This window comes from Pseudopipra pipra, chromosome 7 (assembly GCF_036250125.1).
Source record: "Pseudopipra pipra isolate bDixPip1 chromosome 7, bDixPip1.hap1, whole genome shotgun sequence".
NCBI classification, from domain to species: domain Eukaryota; kingdom Metazoa; phylum Chordata; class Aves; order Passeriformes; family Pipridae; genus Pseudopipra; species Pseudopipra pipra.
In genome coordinates, this window is record NC_087555.1 from 1,212,622 (window position 1) to 1,231,083 (window position 18,462).

Consider the following 18,462-nt stretch of genomic DNA (forward strand, 5'->3'; position numbering starts at 1 on the left):
ACATCTGCCAGAGGGACTGAGAGCATATGCATAGGAGGAACAAAAAAAAATTAAATTAAAAAAAAGAAACCAGTAGAACTAGAGACTCTCACATCTAACAGTTTTGGAGCAAAGTGTTTAAAATCTGTCAAATTCTAGTACTTACTACTGTCCTTTGTTTGGGCTACGTTGTGAACAATCCTATTTTCTCTCTAAGAACTAGGAGAGGCTGATGGCATCTTCATATCTAAAGCTTTTCTTTACACTGAAACTAGGGAGAACTGACTTAAAAACAGGGATAAAATACCTTCTGTATGTTTCTCTTATGAAACTGGTTTAGCTTTACAATAGGGACAGAGTTCCCCTGGGGACAGAATGAAGCAAAACCATATGGGGAATTGTATAATTCCTTTCTTCTCATAGTTATTTAACAGCAAAATAGACTTGGTTTCAGCCCTTTAAATTTTCTCTCACAACTCCTTTGTTCGATTTCTTAATTATTCCCTCTGGCTGTTAATACAGCTGTTCATTGGCCTTCTTTAATACTGTTGCCCTCCTTGCTGATGTGTGACTTTCCTACCTGAGTACACCTCTGAAATTAGCTGGGTAATTCGATTTACTGTTTAGTGAAAAATTAGAACTGGGCATTCAGGTGCATTGCCCCGGGCTATGGATTGAACACAAGAAAGTAAAACCTTCCTTCAGAAAATAAAACATTCCGAAAGAACCAGTTTTAAAATAACTATCCTGAAAAGACCAACTGCAGCAAGCCAGTTAGAAATACAAATATTACATAAAGGAAACACTTAGTTGGTACTGGTTTTATGAACTCCAAGAAAAGTCTGCTGAAGTGTCCTGGCATATTCCGTGAACATTTTCTGCTTTGAGAAGCAATCTTTTCCCTTTGTATTTGTAGAGTTTCTAACATAATGAAGTCTTGGACAATGATTTTGCTTTCATCAGTCAGAGAAAAGTCAGTGTGGAAAGATGAGGCTGATATTTTCTGTGCTGTGAGAGTCATTGGATGAACACTCTTAAGTCCACAGAAGCTGGCACTGCCACCAAAATGAACCACCTGATCTGTACTATGGTGGGAGAGGAAGGGAATATGACCCTTCTTTTCTATGGCAGTGTTATTTTATGTTGGTTTTAAGTGACTGTAGGGTGACATCTAGGGCAGTCTGAATGTGGGGGTGTTACCATGGAAGGCATTTTCAGCATTTCTAACCTGTGGGAGGATCCAAAGCTCATCCATGGCAGTAAAAGTGTCTGCGGCATCTCCAGCTGGAAAGAGAGACAAAATGAGCTCAGCTTGCTTGACAGAGCAAGGAAACTTGTAGTTTGGACTTTGGTATGTGTGCAAAATGTGATCTCTGTGATGATGAAGTTACAAAAGGTCAATGGGTATGGCCAAAATCAGTCACAGGATGTGGCTGGTAGCTTCTTCCTGTGCCTGCCTGTTATATTTTCAATATCTGACAGCTTCACTTCAGTGAAAGGGAATAGTATTTCTATTGTGTGAACAATGGGAAATTACACTCAGCTGGGTTAACAAATATACAACACTGAAATTACTCTCTTCATTATCTATCATGGTAAGATAATTGACCTCTAAAAACATGTCTATTTATCAATAAGCACAGCTGAGATTTGAACATATACAATAGTCTTCCAGTCCAAACTGCTAAAAAAAAAAAAGACAAACAAACAGGCTAGAGAATTCATGAAGCTAATATGTAACTAATATTGCTGCTTGTTTGTTTTGTTAGTGGATTTTATGCTCTGGGAGGGGCTATTAGGCTGCTGAAGGCATTCCCTGTTTGAAAACAGGATCAGGTGACCAGTATCTTTGCTACGAACAGGTGCAGGTTTGAGTGTAATGGTTTCGTCGTTTCATTTTTCAAGATTTACGAAATTATGTAACCCAGCAATTTGCTTTAGTACCCACACAAAGATATTTTGGCAGGAGCAAAATACTTCTCTTCCCCATTGAAAGGTGTATCACAATGAAAACGGGCTAGTTATGGGATTTGACTCGGACAAATCCGGTGTTCCTGTGAAAAGTGAAGCTATTTGATAGATCGGTCTTAATTTCAGAGTTTATAATTCACTGGGGCTGTTGCATCAGGAAAATTGCTCGCAGGCTTCTGTTGCCAAGGTATAATCTCACTATAGCTCTGCCTCCCAGAATATATCCACTTCCCAGGGCTTTGGGGATGGATATCGTGGATGGGAGGCCTGACTGAGCCAGGTGAGTGAAGGAGAACTCAAGGGACAAAGAAGTGAAGGCCTGGACCTGTGTCATGAGAGAAGTGGAGTGGAGACAGGATGGCAAAAGTACCTGGTGCCAGGTGTGAGCTGACTAGGAGAAGGAATAAATAGGTTCTGGACCTAAGCTGGGAAAATGGAAAACACTTTAAAAACGTGAGTGAAAGGAGTTGACAAAGGAGAATGAAAAGGCAAGAGAGGTCTAAAGGCATGTGAAAAAAAGAAGGAAACTCTTGTGGTAGGCTTGTGAATTTATTTATTTTCGTTTTCATTTCGAAACATAACAAGGTTTCCTTTTCAATTCATTTGTCAGGTGTGGTTGAAAAGCAGCATTTTCAACTTTAATAAAAGCAGGACCAAAGTTGGAGTTTAAATCTGAAACAGTGACACCAGGTCATACAACTTTTCAGCATAAAATCCAGTGAAGAAATCTGTTTTATTTTAAATTTTCCCTTTACTTCCCGGTTTTCACTTGGGAATTTAAGAGGCTGGAATAGTGCAGTGGCAGCAGCAAAGCATTTATGTTACTTGATGAAAGCATTTATGCTTCCTTGATGAAAGGTAGGCAACCAACCAACATTATCTTTCATAACAAGAAGCAAATTTGAAGTTCTTGGATGAATCCAAGTTCTTGAGTCGCTGTGACAGTGCAAGGCTCCAGTGGTGGAAATCCTTTCTGGCGGAAATCAGTTTAATTGAGAGCCCAGCACTGACTCTGGGACTTGTCAAGCCGGGGCAGGTGTCATCATTCTCTGCTCCCTTTACATCAGAGCAGAGGGGATGGAATTCATGCTCGATTCATTCTTCATATTTACTGCAGAGGAAGTGAAAAACATGACATTGCAAAACAGCACATGGAATAAAAGCCTGTTCAGGGGAACAGACTGACTCTGCCAGCTGGGAGACAATGCTGTAGATAGGTCTAATTAAATCTGTCACACAAGTCTTAGCAGATAGTACAAGATATAATAGGGCAAATATAATGCCTCTGAAGCATAGTGGGCTGAAAAAAGTCTGCTTTTATATCAGAGGTGTTATAATCCTGTCTCATTAGACCTTTTAATCCTTAGTTTTAGGCTGTGCTAAATTCGACCTCTCACTATGCACGTCCTATCTCCTGCTATTAATTCCTTTATTCAATTATATACTTTACTTTTTCTTTTTTTTTTTTTCTTTTCCCTTTTTTTTATTTTAAATTTTTTTGTGTGTGTCTGCGTTTCCACTTCCTGGACTGTCAGCGTGAATGAGTCACTTTTACAGACATTACAGTGTCACTTTATGCCATTTTCTAGGAATATCTTTTTTTGGCCACTGCGGGAAATGCTGGCTTTTGTTTTGCTTTTCCCAGTTAGCCAGTTAGAGATAAATGACACTGAAAAAAATTGTTTGCATCTAAGCAGTCACGTAACTATAGAAATTGGTGTCGAAGAGACTACTAGGTAAAAAAAATAATATGTACATATGTATATATATATATATACACACACATAAAAAGTCTGTCTCCAAACTGCATGGAGAAGACACCAAGTTTTGTACTTTTCTGCCTTCAGCAAAAAAAAACTCTTGAGAGCTTCCTTTTATTTCCATGTTTAGGTGTCAGGATAAAAAAGTCCTCGTTATAAGACCAGGTAATAAGGATCTGTTTCTGGGAGGTTCCTTGATTGCTAATGGTCTGCCTGGTCTACCTATATTTCAGCCTGAGGGAAGCCAGTTGTATGATTTAGAAATAACAGTATTTAATTAAATCAGGAAAAAAATTGGGGCCAATTATTACCTTTGTTGACCTCCTTTGCCAAGTGACGTCGTTGTCCATTACAGATATAAAAATGCCTCATTAAAAGGGAGGTGGTTTGGGAGCAGTGGAGTGCCAGTTCTTAAGGAATTGTCTCCATGAAATATGCATTAATGACACTATGGTGCAGAGGAAAGCTAGTGTTAAAACTGGACTGATTCCTGACTATCCTAAGCTAGAACCCTCCTGGAGGAAGGGGCTCCTATTTACTCTCAGAATCTTCAGAATTTGGCTCAAATAATCATTTAACATGAACTATTTGAACTTGAAGAGTTTCCCTTCACAGATGTGTGCTCCTGATATTTTACTCCACCACATATTGTAGATGAAGTATTTGAATTGTGCTTTCCATATAAATACAATGAAGAAACCAGAATGCCTTAAAAAGGAAAGTTATATCGACATCATAAGAGGTTTACAGCTTTAAAGTTCTGTTACAGGGCAGCTGAACATCCAGGCAGAAAACTTGTTTTGTTTTTTTTTTCTAGAGGATTTAGGTTTTTAATTGAAAAAGCAATGCCAAATTCACTTTGATCTTGGATTTTAAATCTTCCTGTAGGAATCATAAGAAAGAATTAAACTACAGAAGGATTTAAGAGTTTTATTACCAAAACCTTTACCCCACTCATCCCACCTCCACCCACACCTGACACAATGTCCTGGGGATGTTTGACCTTCTGGGAAGGTTAGAAAAAAGATAAAGGAGATGTGGTTTGCTCAGCAGACTTTGCAGTGAGGCAGATATGCAGTTGTACAGCCCACATTTTTCCTCTTGGAACTTGCCCAAACATCAGGATATGCCCTGCTTTTGACAAGGCACTCTTTCTTTTTAGAGAAATGTGGGAGCTGAGTGGAAGAATAGGAACGCTGTACCCTTGGAAGATTTTTGTTTTCTGTCCAAATGCAGTAATTTATCCTCGTAATCACACGGTGACAATTATATATGGCAACTCAGGATGTGCAAAATTCTACTTTTAAATGAAAAAAATAGGAACTTATTGAGGATTTCCATTTCTGGCTGATTGATTTTTTTTTTTCTTCTGCCTGGGAACCAGCTTTTGAGATTATGGGAAGATGAACTAAAAACTGATTCCTAAATTTTGCAATCTAAATCTACATTCTGGAGATTCCCAGAAGAAAGAACCAAAGCCTCAATTTGAGTAATAAAAAAACCAAATTCAAATTGAATTTTGCTGAAATAGTGAGAGTTTTGATGCCACGTTTGGAAAAACTCAATGAGAGCCCAAAAGGGACAAACTTGGAATTAATGCATGGGCAGTTGAGGTTGTGGATAATTTACAAGTTTCTTTATGAAGTGCCACAATTGTGTCAGTGATTACTTCTAAGGAAAACAACGTGCTAGAAAATTGCCCTTTCCCATGTCATTTCAAACACTAAAACTCAAAGTGTATTTGATAATTTTTTATTCCAGTGAACTCACAGCAGCCACACAAAGTTTGGAAGTTATTACTGTATATCTAAGCATTAAACCTGAGAATTTGATGATATTTCGGTTTTCATTGAGCCTAGATGATGTCAAACTGTCACCACCTTTATTTACATTGTAATTCTAAGTACTTGTGCAGTTGTTAGAAATTTTTTACGTAGTATTTTTCCCCATAACATTTTTCTTAGTTGTGGATTTATTTTTATTTCTATTTTAGTTGATGTCAAACTAACTTCACAACTCAGAAATCTCTCAAATCATAAGGACAGTCTTAGAAAACTTCAGGTTACCTTGTACAGTTACTTTCATTTTAAAGTATGACTGGACCTTTTATCAGCAGTGAATAAAAAGATTTGCTGGAAGGTTTTCTCTAACCCTTGGATAAAAATGAAAAATTCTTCCAAAGTCATGTACCACAAAGCTTTACATGTAAAGGAGCTTAAAACTGAATTTCTGGTTAGAATCATGAATAAAGATGCTACTTCTATTTATTTGATTAATAGCTGAAAATGAGTAATCGTGGCACTTGCACATATTTTCTGTTTACATAATATTTCAGAAACTGTATGTGGATAAAGCATTTTGTTTGTTCATGTAGAAATTAAGCTTAATAATTGAGCTTAGAAGGAATGAAAGACACACATTCTTTCGTTGATTTTGACAGGAAAAGATGATGAAGTTAACACTGTTGTATTTTCTGGCTAAAAGAGAAATTCTATTGATCCCAAAATTCTGTTCCTTTACAAAAAGCTAAAAAAAAAAAGGAAAAAAAAAAGAATGAAGACCTCTCTCAGTGTTTTTCACCACATGATGTACTGAAGCCTTCTGAAGGGAAGTGTCAATTTAAAAAATTATCCAAATAATTAGTGTCACTCATGGTCTGGTCCGTAATTTCACCAAGGGTTATTTTTAAGAATGCATTTCTTTTCTCCTACATATGCTGCAAGTTGGGAGGCAAATGAAAAGTATCCAAGAGGGAAAAACGGGTAAGTTTCCTAGAGACAAATGAAAATTCTTGCTTTCATTGGTGAAGATTTGCTGTCTTCACAGACATGTAAACTTAAACACTGAACAGTGTCTGAATGTAAGGAGCTTCCCATTTCTTAGAGCTTTAGTTTTTACTAACTTAATTAACTTAGCAAAAAAAATTTATTATTGTACTTTAAGAGAAGAGGATATCTACAGGAAATCCATCTGTTGGGAGCAAAGAAGGCATTTAACTTATCCTCTAATTAGGATTCTGAGATCCTTAAGGAACTACTTTCAGTTAGTTGGAAGATCTGTATTTCTAAAAAAGTTAAAGCCAAAGTTTTCCAGAGATAATTTCATAAGTGCTCATCTTTGGCAACCTGAGTGTGCCGGCTGCCATGGGATCTAAGTGTTCTCTTTGTGGGGATGGTTGCACTGATAAAGATGTGAAAAATAACAGCTCTGCACTTAAGTGAGGTACCCAATATTAAAGGGATCCACAAGGGACAAAATACTTCTTAGAGCATTGAAGCCCATGTTGCAAAATGTTCACTGACTCCTGTGAAACGCAACGTGTGTGATTATAAATCAATTAAATGTTTGTTAAAAATAGAATCCTGTGTTTGCGGCAGTGGCTCTAAGTTTTTCAGGTTGAGGAAAACTTATTTGGAAGGATTTGACTTGACAACCAACCATACATTGTGTAAAACTGATCAGGACAATTAAAGTGCCAAGTGTTACGTTTTATATCGTTATGTATTCTAGGAGGTGATTTATAAAAGTAATAGCAATGCCTCTAATCCGTGCTGGAGGTGGGATAGGAGACCTGCAATCTGCTGAGCACAACTCTGAACCTTGTCCTGTTTTTCAGTGTGCCTCCAATATGATTGTAGAGCTCCCATTATTCCCAAAGCTCCCAGGCTGTGTATCTACCCCCAGGGCAGCACTATCCCGCTCGTGGCTTTTGCAAGGAATTTGACTGAAGTGTATCTTTTCTTCTATCTGTTATACAGGGAAGATGAAAGGAAGGAAGAAGGGATGTTCCTCCCCTTCAGCCTTTGTGTTGCTGTTCTGCTGTGTCGCCGGGTGTGCAGCTGCCGGGTCGGAGGGGAGCGAAGAAGAGCATGTTGTGGGTAAGAGGTTACTGCAAAACACCTCAAACTATCTCCAGCAACAAAGCCCACTGTGTTAAAATGCTCTGTAGATGTAATTCTGCACTTGAGAACTTTTTTTTTTTTGGGAAATTTTTGAAATTGAGGCTAAGCTAAAAACGGGTTGGTTTCTAACCGGGAGGGAGATGTGCAGAATTGTGTATTAAAGCCTTCTATCAAGGCTTCTGTTTCCCAAGCTTTTTGGAACTCCTAATCCTAACCAAACATTGGGTTAGATATCAAGATAATTCCCTTAAAACTTTGCTTTAAGATCATGGAAAAGCTCATTGTTTAGGGAGAAGAACATAGAGCTGGCAAACCCAGGTTTTATCTCCCCACACAAAAGAAATATGATGGATAACATTGCAGATTGCTGTCCCGTGCACACCTCTCCTGAGACACAGTTAATGTGCAAAGTTTGGTCTCAAAATGATGCAATTACTATCCTGGTTGTTTTTCTGGGCCCTGAAGAAGGTCTCTGTATAACCCCAAGTGATTTGATATCACTGGATAAATAAAGGAATTGGACTCAATCCTTGTTAATCCCTTCAAACTGTGGATATTCTGTAATTCTGTGATTAAAAACTCACCAGCTAGGGATTTTTGTTAAGAAAAAAAGTGTGACTGTTAGAACTGGGGAGGTTCTTGGACTGTCACCGTTGTAAGATCTTTGTTTACTTCATTGAAGTTAACCAAGATGGATCAGAATTCTGTACTGGATATCATTGGGAAGGGTATTTTCATTTCCTCCCAAACAATTTTGAGAAAGCAGATGAAGGAAAAATACACTAAATTATTACTAGAATAACTAAAATATTCTTTTGTCCTTTAGAAAATGATTTAAAATTGTGATCCCTTCCTTAAGAGAACTATGTTCTCTCCATCAAGAACTACGAAGTGAAAACTTCTGTTTGACCTGTCCGATTTTGAACCTTTTCTTTATGTTGGCTCTCTACCTAATCTGCCCATATTTTGTCCTATCTCCATCCAAATTATTTCTCTTTGTCAGACTTTTGCAGCAGCGTTCTTTGAGATGGAAACATTAATTGTGCACAGTCATGGCTATGCTAAGCTAGTACAAAACTAGTGCTTTAGGACCGTGTCACAATTAGTCACTACAATTCAAAATATGTGCATTAAGCCTGAGCTTAGCGTGGTTGTGTGGTAAAAACTCATTCATGCAACATAAATTTGTTTCCTCTTCACCCTGAAGTGCACAAATGCCCTTCCTGTTGGAGGCTAAAGTCATATTTATCCTTGCCCTGCAACTCTTAGTCTTATATAAATGCTTAGCCTAAGCTTGCTGTTCATAATGTCCCAATTGCCTTGCACACTTTGTCACCAGAACAAGAAATCTGCTGCCTTAGATTTTTTCCTCTATTTACTTCGTTCATAAAAGACAATAAGAAAATAATCCCAAGGAAATGCAATAGTCATTGTGCCGGGCATTATTTTTTTCACTGATTATTTCGCAACCAATCCTCTCAGATTATGTGACCAGTTACTGATTTAATATGACAAATGGTTGAACTTCTGGGCTCTAATTCAAAAGTAAAAAACAATCAAATGTAATTATTAGAAATTAAACTAGGATACTGTTTTAGTCACTGCTGAAGACTCAGTTGCAGTGTTTACAAAATATTTTCACAGTAGTCTGTTTCCATAAAATGTTTAGGTTGTTGCTAATTAAAGTGATATTTGTGGTTTCTCAAGATTTAAATTCTGGGCTCGGTGAATTTAAATGTATAAATCTTGCAGGGTGCAATTTCATTGATAACATTTAGTTTTGAAGTTAGATGGTTACAAAGCAATGACATATTTTACCCTAGCATTTCCTAAATTTCAGGTATTAAAGGGTAGAATAAGTTATGTTCATCCGTTATTTGTAATTTCGTGCTTTTGGACCACATTGAGTGAAAGTGCTTTGTGAATTTAAGAGGTTTTTGTCTGTTTAAATTACAGTAATAATTAAGATTGCAAGTCAAGTCCAATGGGATAAAAAAGTATTATTAACTCATTCTCTTCCAGCAAAACCAGGGATTTTTCCACCAACAAATAAGGGTAATAACGAAAAATGAATGGTATAAAGAGAACTAGTTTATGTATACTGTTCATTAATACCTTATGTGGTCAGGAGAAAACGACTCACAAACTGAATGTGCTTTTTATTCTTATGGGAAAGTTTGCCAAGAATAAATGTGCCTGCTTAAAAGTGTAGGAAACAGGGAACAGTGTGTGGGTGGGAAGCTGTCAAACTGGCAGAGATGGAGAGAAAAGCAACAGCTCCTCATCAGTGGCAAGGTGCTCAGTATTGATACCACTTATCAAGGGGAGACATTTCCAAGAGAAGGCTGGGAAGATGACAGCAATTTATAATTAAGGATAACCACGGAAACTCATGTAAGGTTGAGAACACACAACCTAAGCAAACCGAAACACAGAGTATTTTCCATAAAATAAAGTCAGAAATATTCCTGACCTTCGTTTTCTCGATTTATGTAGTTCTGTCCTGAGAAGCAACTCCACCATAACACCCTTGTCCATCACATTTATTGTGCTGCAGGTTTAGGATGGGAATCAGTTCATTTTTTAATTAAAAGGGGGTCTTTTTAACAAGCAGCCCCGCAGATTATCCTTATGAGACCAAAAGTCAAATTAAAGTCTTTTGTTGTGCCTACAGCCAGGGGGTGAGGTATTGTTTTCACTTGTATCAATGTCAGAGGATTAGAGGCATTAATTCACCACTTCTGCTTCCTAATAAAAAAATCGAGGGGGATGGGGGGAAAGAAAGGGGAGAGGAGGTTTTGCTTTGCTTTAGTTTAATTTTAGCATGGTAAGTAATAACCTTAGGGTGACAGTGAGCATCAGCTGTAGCAATTATTTAACATATTATATAGCTTTCCTAAATTTATTTGAACCAGATGCCTGAATTGGATGAGTAATAAATATCCAACAGGGTCATATCCAGTGTGGAAAGCTAAATTAATTTTTTTTTTTTTAAATGACAAACACAAAGTGCTATACTCACAAAGGAGAATCAACACATTCATAAATATAGGGTGGAAAATAACTGTGGAAGTACCTGTATAACGAGGTTATATTTGCTGGAGAGCAAATGGAAGTTGCAGAGCATTGCAAAAGTAATGCAATGTCGTTTAAAAAGAAAAAAAGAGGCAAGTGATTTTGTCTTGTATTAAGAAAAAAACCCCCAAAACCCAACAAAATCCAAGAGTAATTATTCCACTCTATTTGCCACTGGTAATGCCTTAGGTTATGATCAGCTCTGGACAGCACATTTAAACAGTAATCCAACTAATAGGAAAGATCCAAATAAGAATTATAAAAGGATTAGAAAGCAAGGCCAATAAAACGTTTGGAAGAAATGAGTTTATTTAGTATGGAGATAATTAAGAGGAGGCAAAAGTCTTCCAAAAGACAGAAAGTAGACCAGAGGTGGGCTGCTGAAGTGGTGCAGTGAGTGCAAGGAAGCTGCTGCACCATGAAGGCTTCAAGCAGCCTGGGCAGGAGCCAAACCTGGAGGGCCCAAATGAAAGGTTGAGAGTGCAGGAGGCCACCTTCACTCCTGCAGCAGCCTTGAATTGCAAGATTAGAAAATCAAATTGATTTTCTATGTGTATATATATACGGTTTCAAATTATTATGTCTCTGCATAAAGGAAGCAAAATATTATTTAATATATAAGAATATTTAGGTGGGACATTACAAAGAGGGCCTGTCTTGCAAGAAGAGTAATGAAATCTTGGAACTGGCAGCTTCAGGTTGCTGGGAATTTTACTTCACTTGGATAAGAAACTGTTAACGTTCCTTTAAGTTCAAACTTCCTATGTTTCTGCTGAAGAATATTCACTGGCCTTCCTGACAGACATCTTCTCTAAATGTCACATCCTGTGCTCTTCACACAAGACCTAAAATGTAGTAGTAACAATTTGTTCCAGTGTTCAAGAGCAGAGGATGGGGCCTTATACTAAGAATTAGTTTTCTTGAGCTGTATTCCACGTGTAAAATGAGTACAGGCAGATTTGTGCCTGTGCAGGTCTACTGGTCAAACCCTCCTGCTTGCCTTCTCATCTACTGCTCTAATGTGAGAAGAAAAGCTCCTTTTCTGTCATCTGTGTGAGTTAAGTGTTCCCAGGTGTAAAATAATGGGGAAGAATTCCTTCACTGTTCCCAGACACAGGAATGATTCAGTTCCGACAAACCCCTCGGAGACTTCTTTCTTCACTCACTTGGTTACTGCTTAAAGTTGGAGGGTTTGGCCCCTGGGGGTTTCACAGGGTACAGATTTTAGTCAAACTATGGCAACTTTCTAGCATTCTTAAGAAAATAAATGTCCAGTTGCCAAAAAGTGTGACACAGCTGGTCATTACGCTCGCAGCAGATGTCAGTACATCTGACAGTGGTTAACAGTGTCCCTGTGACTGCAGAGGGAAGGCCTTAGGAAGTAGCAAAACAATGTTTTAGTTCTGTGGGTTTTCTTTTTACCAAGTCATAAAGCCTGATTTTTATGGATTCTTTTAATTAAAACTGGAAACTTAATCTAGTAATAGTAGGGGGCTGTGCAATAATCATGGAAACTCTTGTCCTCACCCTTTGTTTTGTCTCCTGTTTCCTGGGCCACTGTTAAGGTGTGTTGACACATGTGTTAAGAGATATCAATATTCTAATTAGCTGTGGAAGAATGAATGAAAATATTCAGGTCTGTTCTTCTGGCTGCTATGGCAATGACACCAGCCTTGTGGAGCTTTCAAAATCCTCCAGGGCAAAACAGTTCATCAGAAAAGCAAAACAGGAAAAAAATATTAAACCATAGATTTGTAAGGGAGAAGCACCAGCAACTCAGGTGTTAATCAGAATTTCCTCATAGACATTGACAGTGTAAAATCTGGCTGGTGTTTTTCACGATACATATGACAAATATTACAAAACATTCCCTCACCTAACGAGGTATTTGAAAAACACAGAAATTACACGATTTGGTAACACAGAGTTCTGTTTCCCCTTAGCGTTCTACTTGTCTGCTTAGCTCTTGAAAGCTGTGATGCAAGAACAGCGAGGTCAAAGGAAAAACACAGTGTGATGACCTTTCAGTGGTGCGGGCTGGGTTCGTGTCCCGGTCCAGCACCATCCGACAGGGAAGCGATGCCCTCTGCAGGGCTCTGTTCGACTCACGCTGTGTCTTCGTGAGCGATGTTCGCTGTTAGAAGTGCGCTGGAGAGAGCACAAGGAATCCTTTCTGCCGTGGTTGTCACTGTGTTTGCAGAGCTGCCAGGTTTTTCCCTCTGTGTTTGTCGTTCAGAGTTGCCCACTAGCTCTTGTGACTAAGCCGCCATCCGCAGCTATTTAGAGGTTTGTGATGAGGAGTTCAAGCTTATAATGTGAGCTGTTTGGGTTGAAAATTGAAACCACACGTTTGGTTTGATCGAATGGAATTTGTGTTGCAGCCCAGATGATGTTTTTTGTTTTTACATCTGTTTAGTGTGTCCCCGAGCGTTGCAGACAGATGTGGTGCGGTGCCTCTCTGGCAGAAAACACGAGCAGTGTCGTATTGAAGTTACACTGTGTAAGCAAACAAAGCAAACGAACTTACTAACAGTTATTCTGCTTCTCTCCCGTATTACAGGTGCTGCTTTGCCCCCACTGATACTTGGGCACTCGGTGTGTGCCATGAAAGCAGATGATGGCCCGTGCAAAGCCATCCATGTGCGCTACTTCTTCAATATTCAAACCCGGCAGTGTGAAGTGTTTGAGTACGGTGGGTGCCACGGCAACGAGAACAACTTCCTGACGCTGGAAGAATGTCAGAGGAAGTGTGTGGTAACAGGCCAGTACCCATTCTCTTATCCTCCTATCAAGTTCTTTTGCATCTGTTAGTTCTTGTTCACAAGCCACGTGGAGTTTGGAAGGAGAGGCTCTCTTCAGTTCCCACTAATACAGAAATGTGGTTCCTCTAATTATGTTCCCAAGTAGGTTGGAGTCATGTGAATTATTTTACATTCTGCAAGCAAACATTCAGGATTTGGAAATTTAAGTGAGATTTGATTTAGTGTACCTCTGGAACAGAGACACCGATACCAGAAAGCTTAGTTTCTAGCTAGAATCCATGTGAAATTAATTTTGGGGCTGGGCTAAGCTGGTGGGAAGCACAGATGTTCTTTGTTGCTTTCGGAGTATCTAATGCAATTTTTGATCCCAGGTTTCTCCTTCACTTGAAAAGCTGATGGAAGCTGTCCAAAATCTTGGACATCTTCTATGTTTCAACATAATTAAAACTACAGTAGTAGATAATTCTCATTAAAAATGTCAGTTGCAGCCATTTGTCGGCTCAGTTTTATTGAAATCTCATCAATTAATCATTAGAAAGAGGAAAATGAAATTTAACATATGACACAGAGCAATATTCACAAAGGGCCTTGTGAATGCTGGTTTTGGAATTTAAAATGAACCTTGTAATTAAGTAGGCACTCTCTGCTGCCTATCAGTGATATGCCCTGGTAGCACCCTCCTGCTATGCAGATCTTGGTAGATGTTATTTTGTTTGCCCTGTTTTCATAATTTATTGAATCTGAAATGGATCTGAAGCCAACTCTTCCTGAACTGGCTGAGAAGGGAAAGATCTTTACATCACTGAATCATTTACTTTTTATGTTGAAGTCTCAGATACTACTGGAAGTGCAGATTATTCTGGTGCTCACTTACCTGTATTTGCTTTTTTAAAAATTAGTTAAGATAAAAGTTGTTCACAGTGCAGTTCGTTCTCCAGACTACACTACTGGTGTCTTGGATTCTTCACACCTGAGTGTAAAAGAAAAAACAAAAAAGATATTAAAGTAAGACAGAATTCATTTAATATGTTTTAAAATTGTTGTAACAGACTGTTACATGGGAGCAGATGACAGCTCTGGGCAGAAAATCAAAGAAGAAATTCATTACAGAGGAATGGAAGATCAGGGCTATGCTTAACCAGTAGAGAAAACAAACACAAAAATACTGTTTTACTCCTTTTCTACTCCTGCTGGTTTATTCTTACATTGCTGCAAATTGTCCCATCAAAAGTCCTGTCTGAAGCATTCAAGTCAGATTAATATAATTTTAAATGGTTACAAATTATTCAAACTTTGGCATTAATTCTTTGCATGGTAATTTTCTGTTTATCTATAAAAGGACTTTCTGGACTGACAAGCTTTTCCTTTGTCATACGGTTTCCATGAGTCATAAATTTGTATCATGCATTTAACAGACACCTTTTTTTCCCCTTTTGGACAACCAGCTTAAAAGTTTTTTTTCCATATTCATTAAATTGTCAGCCCAGAAATTAATGAAACTGGTAGCTGACCTCCACAGTTAATATAAACATCCAAGCTTAAAAATTAGTGTTGGCATTATCATTCTAAAAAAAAAACAACCAAACAAAAACCCCCAAAACTTAAAAGGCACTTTTTCACTCCTACAGCGTTTTGTTTAGAAAACTGTGATTAATGTGTTTCTAGTTATGACTCCACAAAGTTTAATGAATACAATCTCTCGAGTTAAAAAATTAAAAGTTGTTTTTCTTTGATTACTATTCAATGTCAGAAGGACCTGGGATCCAGGATGTGAAATAACTCTTCTTTTTCTGACATGGGGGTGGTTTTTGGTAATTTATGTCTGGTGTTTAGTTCTGGGTTTCAGCTGGACCCACAGCATCTCTGCCATGCCTGGAGCAGGGTTGTTTGCAGGACTTCCAGTATCTCATCCCAAACAGGTACCTTGCTGGTAGTTTAGAGTGTTTGTCCAAAATTTCAATTTAAAGGGGAAAATGCAGGGTTGATAGATGCAGAATTAGGAATGAAGTGTCCAAAAGTCAAGATCAGGTGCCACGAGTGAAGATTTATCGAATTATTTCTTCAATCTGATGTTGCTATTTTGAATAATAGTCTTGTTTTGATTCTGACATATTTGTTGGATCAAGATCTGAGACAGATCTTCTGGACCCAATCCTGTACTGGCATATATTTTGCATAACTGTAGTATAAAACTGAGAGTTATTTAGAATGAGAACTGGCTTAGTGTCTACATCTTGGTACTCAGCCCAAGTTTAGTTTTCTGTGTATGAATAACAGGGATCCAAGTCTCTACAAGAGTTACATCTGCTTGGAGGAACTGGAGCAATAAAGGCTCATAATTTCTGTATTCTTGGAATGAATAACAGCTGATAAAATAGCTTGGTGTCATATACAGTATGCTGTCAGCCATCAGGTGTAAAGCACTTTTACTAACATAATTAAGTATTCTAACCACTTTTGCTAGCATGATTCAGTAAACACCAATATAATTATGTAAATTCTTTTTGTTAAAGCTAGCTCTCTCTGTCCAGTCTTGTAGTGTATAGTTCTATTCATCTTACTTATGCTTACATATTTATTATTGTAGGAAGATCACTATTTAGTAACTGAAGAAATCAGTATAGAAAAAATAGTATGAGTGATTCCTAAGTGTTTGAAATAAAGAAAAATCTGAGATACTAAATTATCACTGTGAAGGATGTGAAGATCAAGATAAAAATAAGCTAAAGGGAAGCTATGTAATATATATATATGTATATATATATACAAATTCAGATGAAATAATGTAAATAATCAAAGTGTTTGATTTTCAATATTCAGCACAGCTACAAGAATAAATGAGCCAACATGAGTGAATTACCATATCAGGATGACTTTTAAACATTTTTGGAATGAATAAACCACCAAAGACAGAATTGATTGGGCTCAGTACAACAGAGTTCAGAGAGCCCAGCTGCAGGTTGGCCACTCTCAAAGACAGTGTTCAGATTCAAGAAGCCTACTTCTGACTCAAGTTTCCTGGAAATCAGTTGTATTTTTTGTTTCTTGTGCCCAATACTCACTCCTTCAGGGAACAAAAAACCTAATTTTAAGAGGCATTTGCCTACATGCTTCATTTACTGGATACTTATATCCAGTTTACTGGATATAAGTAGAATCACAGTTGTCATCCCTAGCACAAAGGTCCTAATTTTCAAGGCAGTGAATATACATTTTAGGCTACTTAACCTTCTAACTTTGGAAAATAATTACTGATAAATGGTTCTGGTCATGACAGCAATTCTAATGTCCATTATTTATAGAGAAAATCTACTCAGAAATGCAGTTTGTTTACAAAGAAGATATTAACTCAGACGTGGATTTGGCATTTTAACTGAGACCAGAAGCAAAAAGACACTGTTGACATGGTAGTGAGATTAAAAGATTCTAGGCCTGTATAAACTCACAATAAATTTCTCCTGTTCTCTGCCAGAAGAGTAGAGATCATGTGCCAAAATATGATTGCTGGTTTTGCCCTGAAGGGGACAGCTGAGTGAGATTAGTGAGATGACCTGGTGTGTGTCTGTAGTTTAGGTCATGGGTTTAAACCTTTAAACACTGAAGGCAAAGACTCCTACTAGCAGGAAAAGCTGGAAGTATGCTCAGAGAAATGTTATATCACTCTAAAATGCATGTCATGCCTTTAAATAATATTTTTTTAAAGGATTCCAGCTGCATTGTCCCAAAGGTGGAAGGAAAAATTTATCACGGCAGAATCTGTACCTCACGGGTTTGCTTTGAAAATGCAACAGCAGCACGTTTCCAGAGAAAACCGTGGTAGAATTGTAGCACATGAGGGCAGTACGATACAAAACTAGAATTATGAAGCAATGCAGTTAAGAGGTGAAGTCCAGGAGCTGCTATTTTATTTGTCTTGCAAAGTATCTCCGTAATAGAAAATGCATCAGCTCTCCTTGGTCACTATTCTCTTGCCAGCCTTTCGTAGGCATTGGTTGAGACAATCTTCCCATGGACTCCTTTGTAATTTAATGATTAGAGAGTCTCCTAGAAGGGGAAGAAGAAGGTTTGTTTTCCATCACTGAAAAGGAATTTGGGGTTGCATTCAGCTATCCAGTTCGTTGAGCTAATAAGATTAAACCCCAGGCTCCTGCATTAAAAATGACAATAGCAACGTCTGCACTGCTGATTGTGCCCTGAGAGAACAGCGCAAACAACTTGTCACCCATACAACCCTAAAGACAGTTGGAGATACTTGGCTGAATGGGCCTTAATACCACAAACACCATCATGAAAACTTTACTCAGGCACTCCATAGCACAGCAAAGGGACTTGGACAGCAGGAGAGAAGTCTTAATGTCTCCCAGGTCCTGTCCAAAGCCACGAGCAGCGTCGGGATCTGCAGCAGTTGGGTTGTTAGTCTGCTAATTACCCCTCTTTAGAGAAGTAAGACTACATAATGAGGGCCTCTGGATCCAAGAACAGTAATTCCCTGGTTCAATTCAATATTGGAATAGTTTGAATTCAGTACATTCCATACCCTCAGGTTTCCAATCTAGCAGGACTTCTCATACAAAGGAAATGATACTTCAGCCCTCCAGAACAAGCTTTCGTGCTACTTCTCTAATAAAGGGAAAAAAGAAAGGGAAGAGCTGTTGTATTCTTCCTCCTCAGTGCTCATTGTCACTGCCAAACCTAATGGCATCACAGGTGAGACTTAACATGTCTGCCTTTCCTAAATACTTTTTTTTTTTAATTTATATTGCAGAATTGTCTGGGAAGAAGGTGGCAGCACGAATTAAGAAAGGTAATTACATTTACATAGTGATCTAAGACTCTTATACAACAACAAGGTATTTGTTAGCCTCTTTTGTTAAATTATTTGTGTATTGTTCCAGGCTATCTCCTAACAAAAACAGCAATGTCAGATGAAAGTGAGTTCTTATTCTTGAACCTTCAGTGTGTTTTGAGAACAAGCTAAAAGCTTGCTCCACTGTTAGCAAAAATAGGGGAAAA

General features: G+C 38.0%; 1 protein-coding gene across 3 annotated transcripts in view; it reads left to right on the forward strand.

Moving 5' to 3' along the window:
- Positions 1-18,462, forward strand: part of TFPI (tissue factor pathway inhibitor) — a 33,034-nt gene that overhangs the window by 2,919 nt on the left and 11,653 nt on the right. For 2 of the 3 annotated variants that reach the window (XM_064660165.1, XM_064660163.1), the window contains exons 2-5: positions 6,434-6,472; positions 7,469-7,588; positions 13,248-13,448; positions 18,215-18,253. In XM_064660165.1, coding sequence (XP_064516235.1) covers positions 6,445-6,472; positions 7,469-7,588; positions 13,248-13,448; positions 18,215-18,253 — 388 coding nt within the window. In that variant the 5' untranslated portion in view covers positions 6,434-6,444. The remainder of the gene's footprint in view (positions 1-6,433; positions 6,473-7,468; positions 7,589-13,247; positions 13,449-18,214; positions 18,254-18,462) is intronic. The other variant, XM_064660164.1, reaches the window with a different exon arrangement.